General features: G+C 43.0%; 1 protein-coding gene across 1 annotated transcript; it reads right to left on the bottom strand.

Annotated features, from left to right (window-relative positions):
- Positions 1-316: 316 nt before the first annotated feature.
- CLRN2 (clarin 2) lies at positions 317-11832 on the bottom strand. Its single transcript, XM_032633686.1, has 3 exons — positions 11478-11832; positions 3081-3260; positions 317-595 (listed from the first exon to the last, which is right to left on the bottom strand). Exons 1-3 carry the CDS (start codon positions 11728-11730, stop codon positions 330-332), a joined length of 699 nt encoding a protein of 232 aa, XP_032489577.1. The 5' UTR covers positions 11731-11832; the 3' UTR covers positions 317-329.
- Positions 11833-13284: the final 1452 nt, after the last annotated feature.

Raw genomic sequence — 13284 nt, 5'->3', positions numbered from 1 at the left:
TATCGCCCATTTAAACCTCATTACAACCTTGCGAGGTCGTTAATACCCCCATTTTACAGATGAAGAGACTGAGAAGTAGATATTAAATGAATTGTCCAGTGTCACACATGGCTGGCAAGTGGCAGAGTCTCTAACTCCAAGGTCAGTGAGAAAGAAGTGCAGGGATGCCAGAAATTCGGAAAGTTTTCTTTTCTGGCCAAGGTAACTACCCTTCCCCCTTCCACTTCCTTCTTCTTACTGCCAAAACATAGACATTCAAGACTGTGCAAGCTGGAAAAAAGAAAAAGGAGGTTTCCATTCTCCTAAGAACTGATTTCAGGAGAAGGTTATTAATACAAGATATCCTCGGCCGTGACTGTGGCCTCTTCTATCTTGGTCTTAATCTCCGGGAGGGGAATCTGACTGATGGCCACCACAACCAGGTTAGTGGCGTGGGCTGAGGCGCTGGCCACGCAGATCCAGAACGACTCTTCATACTCCTCCTCCACCACCACAAAGCGGAAGAGTTTCTCCTGGAAGTTGGCGATTCGTTCTGTCAGGTCGTGAAATTTTACCGCGGCCATGAAGCTGGCGATGGCCAAGGCCACGACTCCTCCTGAAACCCAGAAAGGACACCCTCATGCAGAGCTCTTTTCCTTGCAATTCAACCACTAGATGTGAGGTGGCTTTTCTGTGGCACAGGCAACAAACTTGCGGTGTAAAACACGCTTAGGGCAACACAAATTTTAAAATGCTTTTAAAAGCAGCAGATAATCCACTGTGTGAGGGGCGAGAGGTGTGGGAATAAGCTTCCTATCAGATCTACTTTGAACCTCGACTCTGCCACTTTTTCCCTTACCCAGGGCAGGGCAGGGTGTGTGTGTGCACGTGTGGATAAGCTCAGTCTCTAAGTATTTCAGCCTGTGTATGTAGACCTTGAGGCTTCTGAGGGAAGAGACAAGAGCATCGTACTGGGCAGATTGGGGGATCAGAACGGAGGGCTGGACTGTTCTCTCCTCAGTTATCCTCTTTCCAAGCTTAATGATAAGGAGATAAGAGAAGGAGGAAAGGAAAGGAGAAAGGAGAAAACTGGAAGGATTCCAAACTTCATGTCCTTCCCTACCTATTGCTTCAGACTTTGACCCTCCGGGTTCCCTCTGTTTCTCTTTCTCTCTCCATCTTTCTCTCTCTTTCTCTCTACTTTTCTCCTGCCCTGATTTTAATTAATATTTAAAAATCACATTTATTATGCCCTTTGTTTAGATTATTACTTCTTATTGAAGAAAATTTGGACACCAGAGAAAATCACAAAGATGAAAAGACAAATATGCTTTTTTCCTAAAAGCCAAATATAAACACTTTGAACGTTTTGGTATATTTCTTTACATTTCCATCTCTTTAACAAAATTAGTATTATGGTACACTTACTGCTTTACACTTGATTTACTTCCCTTACTTGAATATCTTTCCATGTTGTTAAATATTCTGTTAAAGCACCACTTTAAACTGTGTATGATGTTTTATACTAGCGACACACCTAATTATTTTAAGTTTAATTAAGTGTGACCTAATTTCTGGATATCTAGATTGCTTCCAAATTTTTGACATTATAAAGTGCTGCAGGAAACTCCTTTTAATGTACATTTTTTGTGCTCTTTTCCTGTTATTTCCTTAGCATAAATTAATGTTTGGAATTGTTTAATCAAAGGATACTCGTATTTTTATGCCTTTTGAGAGTAAAGTTTTGTCAAACTGCGTTTTTTAAAATACTCTTGTCAATAGAGCTTGAGGGTACTGTCTCTCTGAGGAAGGGAATTGACAGAGATAAGCATTTATTTCAAAAGCAGGATTGAGCACTTTCTACATGCCAACCACTGTGAGCATTCAGGCAGAGATAAACAAGTCTACATGGGAGTGAGCCACGTTTAGAAGAAATTCTACAGGATGGCCACAGACTGCGAACATAGGCCAATACGTAATAATTGATTTACTGACATTACATTCTAATGCATGATAAAACAACATTACTTGTTTCTATACTTTATGGTCATCCTGTATAAAGTAAAATGTAGTGAGGGGTTATTGCCATCAGGATACCTTGACCATTTGACCTGGGTTTTCTGAAATCATTCTTGGGGTTTTGTTACTTTCATTACAGGTGATTTTTTCAGTGCCGAACTAAATGTGAATTAATTTCTGTATATCAGATACTCTCCCAAATCAACACACACACGCACACACACACACACACACACACTCACACACAACTTTTGTCTTGGTTTTTGTCTTGGAAAATAGGTCACGGTGGTCATAGATAATTAAAGAAAGGACAAAAGGCTTAGACTCAGTTATACCTGGGTTGGAATCCTGCCTCTGTTACTCATCGTTGTGTGACTTTGGGTGTATCTTTTTTTTTTTGGTGGTACGCGGGCCTCTCACTGTTGTGGCCTCTCCCGTTGCGGAGCACAGGCTCTGGACGCGCAGGCCCAGCGGCCATGGCTCACGGGCCCAGCCGCTCCGCGGCATGTGGGATCTTCCCGGACCGGGGCACGAACCTGTGTCCCCTGCATCGGCAGGCGGACTCTCAACCACTGCGCCACCAGGGAAGCTCTGGGTGCATCTTTTAACTTCTCTGAGCTTCAGGTTCTTCACCTGTAAATATGGGTCTAATAATACCGCCTCATAGAGAGGTTGTGAGGTTTACACAAAATAAGGCATGTAAGCCCCCCAGGTCCCTTCTCTTCTGTCCTTTGTGAGGTTCCTTCAGAATCACAGCAGCAGTCCCACATCCTCACTCATCCCATGGTCCCCTCTTCTTCACCCACAGCTCTCTGTCTTCTCTCTTCTCTCATCCTGACCTCTCTTCGCTGCTCTAAGTCCTCAGCCACTCATGCACGCTAATACTTCAGTTCTTTATGATGACAGAGATTCTTCAACTTTTAGTAAAAAGGATATTCATGCCCATCAAGGAAGTAACAGACCCAGGGAAGTGAAGGCTGAAGTGGGGCATTTTAATTCCTTCATGCCTTCTGCCCACCTACTTGGAACTCAGCCTCCTGATGGCATGGACAGGAATCTGTCTCCCCAGGGGCCTTTCTTACCTGCGAGAACGTTCCATAGACAGATGCCCCCGGGGCCGTTGACTGCCCGGTACGGAACCTGGATCATGTTGAGAATGGCAAAGCCCATGCTGACCAGAGCCAGCGCCAAGGCCAGGAAGAGGAGAAACAGAATTGTCACGTGGAGGCCTGCATTGAGCTCCTTCACCAGGTGTGGGAAGACTGGGGAGAGAAGACACAGCCAAGATGTCAGCCTCAGAGCTTGGCTCCAGTTCGTACGTCCCAGGCTTGCTTACCATGAAGGCTTTAGCAGAGGGGAGTGAGGGCAAGGCAGCAAGTGCTGGGTTTTCAAAAAGCAGGAGACTTCCTGAGATGAATTCATGGCCCCCAGGTTTACCACTTATCAGTTGGCCAACAGTCTTCGCTTCCTTGGGGTGGCTGCAAAATCAGAATGTGCCCCAGCTGGGCATTTAAGTTGCATTGGCCTCGCAGCTCTGGGATCTGGTGTGAGCTAATCCATACAAGCTCCAGATGGTGTTGCTTCAGCAAAGGAGGCTGGCAAGAGAGTCAGTCAAAGAAGGCTGATTGATCACAAAGCTTTCATCTGGGTCAGAGAGTAGCCTTCATTAAATCAGAAAGGTAGAAGCGGTCTCAAGTATATCATGAAGAGTATAGTGGGGTGTAGCAAAGTGAAGCCTAGATCTGGCATCCAAAGTTCCAGGTTCAAATCCCAGCTTTGCTGATTTGCCACAATTATAAAATATTTAGGATCATCTAAACCCTACTTCTCCTACCCATCTTACAATAATGAGGGGGTCAAGTGAAGGGCATAGGAATAATCATAGTGCCCACTTTGTGGGCACTAATGCAAAGCTAGGAGCATCATTTTGGATTCCCCATAATGATTCAGTAAGATAGACATTAATTCCCTGTGTATGATGGGCATGTAATTCTCATGTTGCACTTTATTAGAATATTAATTTGCCATATTAATGTGGCGGGGTAATTTAGTGAAATATTAATTTGGATTTGTCTTCTCTATATTTCTCTCTATGTGAAGATTAAATGATATATCATAGTAGAGTGTTTAAATATTGTCTAGGAAAGAGTCCGTTCTCAAAAATGGCAACTATGGTTGTTATTTTACCCTCTGACTTGGGAAAAGTCATGTGACTTCTCAAGCCTCAGTTTCCTCATCAGTATAATGTGGATAGTAATCGTTGCATAGGAGTTGAGTGTAATCAACATTCACCGAGCACAGTCAGGGGCCAAGCCCTTTCCGTCTGTTATCTCATCCAATCCTTGTGACAAGGATATGAAGTAGATTTTATTAAACGCCCTTACCCACAGGCTTGGAGATACCAAGTTCCTTGTCTTTGCGCAAGGTGTTCCTGAACTCTATCCAGGACCAAAGTCCTATATATCACATGGTATATAGAGTTTAGAGTCACTGATTTCAGTTATTGTAAATGAATGATTTAAAATGATGAAAGCTAAAAAACTCCTGGGCAAACCCCTTCCTCTGCAACTACTCCAAAGTTTCTACTGAATACCTCCTGGTCAAATCGGGGTCCATCTTGTGAATTCCAACCTCCCTGCTTAATTACTTGATACAACTGACCAACCCGTCTTTGGCCCCAGTTGGGAGCCAGGACTCAAAGCTTTCCGGGTTCCACTCACTCCCTGACCCCGTCCTGCTCTGGCTCCTTTGCTGGCTCACCTGCCCATTTTTATTCATAGAAGGCTGGTGTCTCCCAAGCCTGAGAACAAGAATTTTTGTCCTTCTTCCTTTGAAGTGTCCTTTCCACTCAGAAGTGTCCAGACACTCCACAGTTATGTCTTCAGTTCTGATCTAGCTTTCTTTCCAGTTCTGTATTTCCATGTATATTTATCTCTATGTGGTTATCTCATCAGCATCAGAAACTTTACCCCAGAAAGTGAACTCCTTCCCGTGGGATTTTTTTTCTGTAGGACTTATCTCTTCCATTTCTTGTCCTTACATTTCAGTGTGCTTTAGATTTCTTTTTTTTCATTGCAAACTCGCAGCACTTTTTCATTGCAAACATGGTAGCTTATGCCTGATTACCTAATTGTTTCATAATCCTGTTTCTTGCCATGCAGCCCTTAGGACACATAACCAGCATAATAATCCTCACCAAACACTTAAAATAGAAAATCATCACCTGTGTGATTGGCAAAGATCAAAAGGTTTGCTAATACACCATGTTAATGAAGGTGTAGGGAAGGAGGCAGTTGTCAAAACTTGTAGGGATATTAATTCATACAATGTCCTTAGAGAGCAATTTGGCAACATCTATCACAGCAATTCCATTTCTAGGAAAAGCACTCCCACGTGTGCTCAAAGCTGTATATATCGGATATTCATTACAGTAGCAAAAGATTGGAGAAAAAACCAAATCACGAGTCAATAGGAGATTGAATAAATTAAAGCACGGTCACACAAAGCGACTTATAAAAAGAATTAATCATATCCATATAATGACATGAACCCATCTCCAGGTGTGATTTAATAATAAAATTGAGAAATAACCATATTATGATGATGGGGCGAGAGGATTTGGGGCATATGGAGTGATATGGAGAGGGATGGTGAAAGAATATCCAATCCTTAGCTTCCGCAGTAGGAAATGTATTGACTATATTAAAAGAAAAAGAAATCTTTACTGGCAAAGGGCTGAATCTCATTCAGCCTCCACAATCATGGGCCACACTCTAAGGCGCTAGATCTCCCAGTTAATTGAGCTCTTATTATTTTTTACATATGTCATTATTTAGAAATTCAAATCTTTCCTCACGAGTTTTCATGCATCAGTTCCTTCTATTAATAATTTCTTTAAGGGGTGACTCTACTGTTGCTCTTGTCACACAGGTACCATCCCAGGAGACCTGTTGCCTGCTTGCCTTTCATATTTGTACCCAGTTTCCAAAAGTTTGAGACACGTCTGACTTAAGGATTACATTTAAGTTTCCAGCTTGAAATCCATGACCATAAGAGCATATGATCCATGGTGACAAGTGACAATAGCTACACGTATTGAGCGCAGACTGTGTGCCAGCACATATACACTTTCTCTCTTTCACTGCTCACGGCAACCTTCTCTCATGCCTACAGATGCATAAGTTAGAGTCTTAGAAATGAGAAGTTAAATAGCTTAGTCAGGTCACCCAGCCAGGAAGTGCTGGCTTCAGGATTTTGCCGCAGGACCTATTGCCGGAAAATCAGATAACTTGGATAAGCAAAGATTTAAAAGTTTAATCCTAGTACACCTGGAGGTCTAGAGGTCTTATTTTGAATTTGAATATATATTCTTATGGTGTACATATTAAAGCTAACCCACTTGAATCCCAGAAGTGATTAATCATCCTGTCAGAAACTCAAATTAGATAACTATCTAATTATTAAGTAATTTGTTTGCTCCCTACTCCAGAGAAGTCCAACAGTCCTTTTTGCCCCAGCAAGGCAAAAATTAATTTTAAAAAAGAAATAATTGATAAATTGGATTTCACTAAAATGAAAAACTTCTGCCCTGTGAAAGACAATGTCAAAAAAATGACAACACAGCCACTGCAATGGGAGAAAAGAGTTGCAAAAGACACATCTGAGAAAGGACAGTTATCTAAAATGGACAATGGTAAGAAAAGCCTGAGATTTGAAGTCAGATCCAGGTCAGGCTGTCGACGGAATGCTTGGGGGTGGGAGATGAGGGGGGAACCAGTGAATTAAAAATTATCAAGCACATACTGTGTATCAAGCACCATATCGGGTGCTTTTACAGAAATTATTTCATTTATTGATTTCTCTGACCCCCAATTTCCTCATCAGTAAAATGGGCATAAATAAAATCTCTCCTCTAGCGCAGAGTGGGTTGAAGGAAATGAACAAAGAGGTGACAGCTTGAGACATTAATGTGTTACTGCCCAGTGCTCATTTACTGCCTTTCTCTTTCCCAGATGGAAAGCTTCTGGAGGGCAGACACTCCTCTGTTTAGTTTATCCCTGTTTTCCTAAAAGCGCCGGGCCCATAAATACAGTACAGATGAATATGTGAACACTGCTAAATTAGTGTTTGTCCCTTTCTTTCCCCAGCCGCTCAAACTGCTAGATTGATCTGTTTTTATTTCAGAAAGTCTGGGTATAAAAAAGGATCTTAATTATGATTATGCTGTATAGTTCTCTGCTTTTCTCCATGATTGGTTTGGAAATTGACTCTCTTGGGTGATTCTAGGGGAGAACCCTATGAAGGTGCGAATTGAGGCTGTTTGTCCGCGAGACCCAATCGAAATTTCCTACTCCAGTTTACAAAGCACTTTCACACCCTGCTTCTCCGCTGATCTGCACATGGGCCCTGGGAGCAGGGATTTTTTTTTTTTTTCTTTCTTTCTTCGGAACAACAGTGACAGTAGCAGGAAAATCCTGATTCCAACTTGGGGTTTAGGGGCTCTGATACACCCCATAGCTGTCTCACACAAGTAGGTGGTACTGGCTCTAGGAGCTGTACATCTAAAGGTAGAGAGACTCACCTCTGAGGCTAGAGAATGTGGTAACAGATGCGGTATCCCTGGGTGGCATTGGTGTAAAACCAGCCAAAGCCAGGAGGAACCTGGCCCCAGCTCCCGGTGCAAGTTTTCAAAAAGAATCACATCATGGTTATACACCCTCCTCTGGGACCCCACCCAGGGCAGCCAGAAATAAAACTTTCCTGAGTATTATCCTGCTCAGAACTAATATTAAAAAGTCCTTTATGATTCTTACACAGTTCTGATGTTTCAGAGAGCAGACCACGTTAGATGAACCCAGGGGGCTTTTTCCCATAGTCACCCCTCTGAGAAGGAAGAGGGCGGAGGGAAAGGAACATGTACTGAGTGCCTCCAGTGGGCAAACAGTAAGTGCTCATTTGCTTAGCTTATGGCTTCCAGGGCTAGAGGTAGTTTGCATTTCTGTGAGCTGGGATGGCAGGGGTTTAATTAGCATCAGAGTGGAAGGGCCCAGTCTTGTCTTGCCCTCCTTTGAACTCCTCCTTCTGCAAAGCCTGTCTCTGCTTCAGCTGCTTCTCCAGAAACAGTGCTTGTGCTTGGTGACCTCCTTAATTATCCTAGGCCCACCATATGCCACTCCACACCCTCTGTTATGGGTTGCATTCTGTACCCAGCCTCAAAAAATGTGTTGAAGTCCTAACCGCCATCATCTCAGGATATGACCTTATCGGGAAATAGGGTCTTTACAGAAGTAATCAAGTAGAAATGAGGTCATTAGAGTGAGCCCTATTCCAGTAAGACTAGTGTCCTTATAAAAAAGGGGAAATTTGGACACAGAGACAGTCATGCACAGAGGGAAGACCATGTGAAGAGACTTAGGGAGAATGCCACGTGTAGAGTGGAGTAATGTTGTCACAAGCCAAGGAATGTCTGGGGCTACCAGAAACTGGAAGAGGCAAGGAAGACTCCTCGTAGAGGTTTCAGAGGGAGAACGGCTCTGTCAACAACCTGATTTTGGATTTCTACCCTCTAGATCTGTGAGAGAATAAATTTCTGTTATTTAAGCCACCCCGTTTGTGGTACTTTGTTATGGCAGCCCTAGGGGACTAACACACCCTCCCAAATGACCCCTCAGTCGTTTCTGACAGGAGCCAGCCACCTGCATCCTCCCATCCTGGAGAATTCACATCCATCCACCACCTTCCCAACATCCAGAATTTGCTGAATTCTGGGAGAACAGTAAAGACTACTAGGGTAACACGCCGCCTTGGGAAAGTTGCCAGTCACAGATTCCTGAGGGAACAACACACAATGGAGGGTGGGAACTTTAGGGTAAGACCGACCAGGGTTGGAGACTGGCTCTGGCACTCAAGGCTCTGTGACCTTGATCAAGTTGCTTAACCTCTCTGAGCCTCATTCTTCTATCTGGCAGGTTTGTGGAAGATTAGTATAGCATAGGTCACATGTCTGGCATCTTATACGTGAACATTCAGTATAAAAGAGTTTAAAAGTACTTTATCGATATTCATTCAACCAATGTTTTTGAATGTGTGCCAGGCACTGTTCTAGGGGTTTGGGATCATCAATGGACAAGATCCTTGCCCTAATGGCACTATATACCAAAGGGGTGGAGACATAATAAATAATAAACATAACAGATAAATAAATGATCTAGTGTGTAAGAAGGTGGTTATGATGGTAACGTGGTATATCATGCTATATAATTACATAATTATATGGGCTAGTTTTACTATGTTCCCTGAGCACGGGCTTGCTTATTAAAGTCTCTGGAGTATTGCTGCTGTTGAATCTATTGCCCCCTTGTTCAAGCTTTGGAACTTCCTTCATGAGGTTTGTTAATTTCAATTCCCTAAAACGTACACAGTACTATATATAAAGTAATCAACAAGGACCTACTGTATAGCACAGGGAACTTTACTCAATACTCTGTAATAACCTATATGGGAAAAGAATCTGAAAAAGAATGGATATTTGTATATGTATAACTGAATCACTTTGCTGTATACCTGAAACTAACACAACATTGGAAATCAACTATACTCCAATATAAAATAAAAATTAAAAAAACCCTATTATCTACAATTATTCTAAAAATTGTGCCATTTCCCCCTTTTTTGTGTGTGTATTTGTGGGTTTTTAAAAATTTATTTATTTATATTTGGCTGTGTTGGGTCTTCCTTTCTGTGCGCGGGCTTTCTCTAGTTGCGGCGAGTGGGGGCCACTCCTCATTGCGGTGCGCGGGCCTCTCACTGTCGCGGCTCCAGATGCGCATGCTCAGTAGTTGTGGCTCACGGGCCTGGTTGCTCTGCGGCGTGTGGGATCCTCCCAGGCCAGGGCTCGAACCTGTGTCCCCTGCACTGGCAGGCAGATTCTCAACCACTGCACCACCAGGGAAGCCCAATGTATTTGTGGTTTTGAAACAACCTCAAACTTCAGAAAAATTGCAAGAATGGTACAAAGAAATTTTTTTTTTCCTTCTGAACTATTTGAGGGTAAACTGCCCCTCCAACCCTGGCACTTCAGGGTCAATTTCCTCAAAAAGGACCTTGTCTTTCACAACCACGATACAACTATCAAAATCAGTAGGTTAACACTGGCATATGACCGCTGTTTAATCCTGACACCCCGTTCAAGTTCCACCAATTGTCCCAGTGACATCCTTTATAGTAAACTGACGCAGCTCAGAACCAAGTACTGCATACAGCTGTCATCATCCCCTTTCAGCATGTCCTATTTCTTTGTTTTATTTATTTCTTTATGTTAAGTGTGTTTTCAGCTTTTTATGTTATGTTTTTAACAAAGCTTTTCAATATCCCTGGTCCAATTTAATTTCTGGGTAAATATAAATATTCCCAGTGATATTTTTTCTTGCTATACATAACAAATATATCCTTCATGTATATAAATGATGCCAATTTGTATTGTTATATTTGTCAATGGTTCCAGCTCTCTGTCTTTATACGTTTAATAAGATACCCTGGTCAGGATTCTAAAAACTACAGTTATGAAATATAGAAATCATATAATGGATAAATCCCTTATCCCCTTGCATTTGCATTATGTTGATTAATTATGATTTTGTAGGATACTGTTCTCACCAGCAATCTAATTGTATGAGTCTAAAGATGTGCAGAATATTGCCTTTTTGGTTTCAGTTTTTCCTTCCCAGAAGATCCTTCATAAGCTGGTCTTGGATTCCTGCTCTATCTACCTGCTGAGCAGCTCTGCTGTGACGCTGGATGGCCGCCTGCCTACGTCAGTACCTGCTCACGTTCATGGACAGCAGCCTTGCCTGAGGTCTCCTTGCCAGGAAACATCCGGGTTGGGCTTTGAACCCAGATAGTCTGATTCCAGAGCCCAGGAGCACAGCCCTTTTGCTTTTTCGCAGACTCTGAAGCTTTTATATAAATAGAAGAGGAAGGTTCATTTCAGCAGGTCGTCTACACCCGCAGGCCACAATGGCTGAGCATACCCAAGTCGTGTGACCTGGGTCTAAAGTTTTCCGCTGGGTGACCTCAGGCAAGTTTTTAACCTCTCCAAGCCTCAGTGGAGTCCTCTGCAAACTGGGAATGTTAATAATTCCTTCTTTATAAATTTGTTATAAGGCTTAAAAGAGACAAACCATGTAAAGCACTTAGTAGAATGTCTGAACACGTAAACACTCAATATTTTTAGTGAGTATTCATAGAGGTAAACTACAAAGATATACAAATCCCTATTTCTAATGTTTCTATAAGCCTCCACAGAAATAAAAGGTCTCTTCTGGGTGCTGAACAAGAGTAAGTCCTTGGCTTACTGTGGATTAAGTCATTATGCCTTAGACTGTAGTGGCACTTGAATTTCGCATTCAGACACAAGCATCCTTACGAATATTTAAAAATAAGTGTTCTAAAGCAGGTTTCGTGCCCCCCAGTATACTCACTTGTGAATTGGGACTGGCGGCCCCCAAGCCCGCATTGCCGCACCTTACAACCGCGGAAGAGTCCGTAGTAAATGTCCCCAATGAATTGGACCAGCTCTGGATCTGTGGCATTGACAAGATCAACTCCAGTCTGACAAAGGATTTTCCCACTCAGCCAGTGGGGCAACGCCAGGGCAACGATGATCAGTATAAAGGAGGAGAGGCTGAGTAAAGATGCCAGCCCATACCACGTCTTTTTGAACCATCCAGGCATCCTGATGGGTGCAGGTCATGCCCCAGGTGTCTGAGCAACAGCGGGGGTCCTTGACATCTTCCAGACACTCGGCAATCCCCCGCTCTAGGGTCAGCTCTTCCAAACACACTATTTCAAGATTTCAGGTCCATCTCCTGGCCTTCCCTCAGCGCCTGCCTCCACAGCCCATGTTTACTACAACTGCATTGGAAGTCTCTACAGAGACGTCTTCACCTGACTGGAGTGTAGAGGAGTGTGTTACCGAAGGAAGTAACCCTATATCCCCCACTAGACTAAGGTTTCAGCAGAGGGCTTAATTGTTCCTCGTTTCAAGTATTTGAATAACCCTGGTGTGGACCTCTTAATGGCAAGGAAGTTATTAGCAGGCATAACCAGGTAGATCTGACTATAAAGAGATGCTAACCAGTCTCAAAAAATGCGTACAGTAGAAGGAAAACAAAAATGGAATGATTAGTACTTGAACATTGCCAACAATGCACCGTATCAAATGTTGATCTCTTTGATGCATGCCCTGGCATTTCTTTCTCTAAAATGTCACTGCTGTCAGAATCCCTGGAAGTGTTATTAATACCACAAAATGACCTCTGTTCTCAAGCCTTTTAATTGAAATGTGTAAACAAGGCTTTATGATTCTTAAATTTATCACTGGGTGAATCTGCTGCGGGTAAAATTGCAGCCTGAGTCAGAGTTAATTTGTGACTGTTGGGGAAACCTGGACCCCAACACGTACAGCCCCCCTTTATCTCCACCCTTCCCCCCTGCCCCCACCTGTTGTGTCACCTGAAACGGGAAAGGAAAGTGTTTTCTAATGTGTTAGCAAATAATAATCTCCCATCACCCTGCTGGGGTCTTTGTCTCTCCTAAGAGTGAAGATCTGTCCTTTTCTTTTGATTTACTGGCACAAGGAATGAAATATTCCACGATTTCTATCTTATACTGTGGCTTTAAAAATTTAACTTTTAGTCTATTGCTGAATGTCAACTTCACATCATGTGAGACTGGTAACAGTCATTGTCAGTAGCTTTGGGGGCAAAGTGGGGCAGAAGCGGCAGTGAAATTCCTTATTTGGTCACAGAGCTCTGGAGGGAGTTCAGGAGGTTGCCCTGTTAACCAACAGGACTTCTGGGAATCTCACTTGGAGAGCACAGAGGGGCAGAGAGACATGGTGATGGGAATAGTTTTCTTCCCTCTAATGGGGGTTCACTTCTGTGGTCTCTCCGCAATGAAAATAAAGAGTGTCTCCACAGCTTGTGCGGTGTACAAAGGCTTTTACCGTATGCTTGCTCACCCCTGATGGTGCGGCAACCCTTTGTGGTAGGCAGGGGATGTGCTATTCCAGACATTTCTCTCCTGAGAAAACTGGATGTCAGGGTTGGGGCTGGAGATCAGGTCTCTGAAATGCAACAGCTGTCTTCATCACAATAACCTTGACATAGCAAATGTTTTTCTGGTAATGAACAACAAAATACTTATAAAAGGCTTACGAGAGTGCTTGGCACATTAGTTAGTGACCAATAACATTCGTTATCCTTATTGTAACATGAAGCACGCTTT

This window comes from Phocoena sinus, chromosome 5, assembly GCF_008692025.1.
Source record: "Phocoena sinus isolate mPhoSin1 chromosome 5, mPhoSin1.pri, whole genome shotgun sequence".
NCBI lineage: Eukaryota > Metazoa > Chordata > Mammalia > Artiodactyla > Phocoenidae > Phocoena > Phocoena sinus.
The sequence above is the reverse complement of the archived record's forward strand: the minus strand, read 5'-3'. Positions and strand labels throughout refer to the sequence as shown.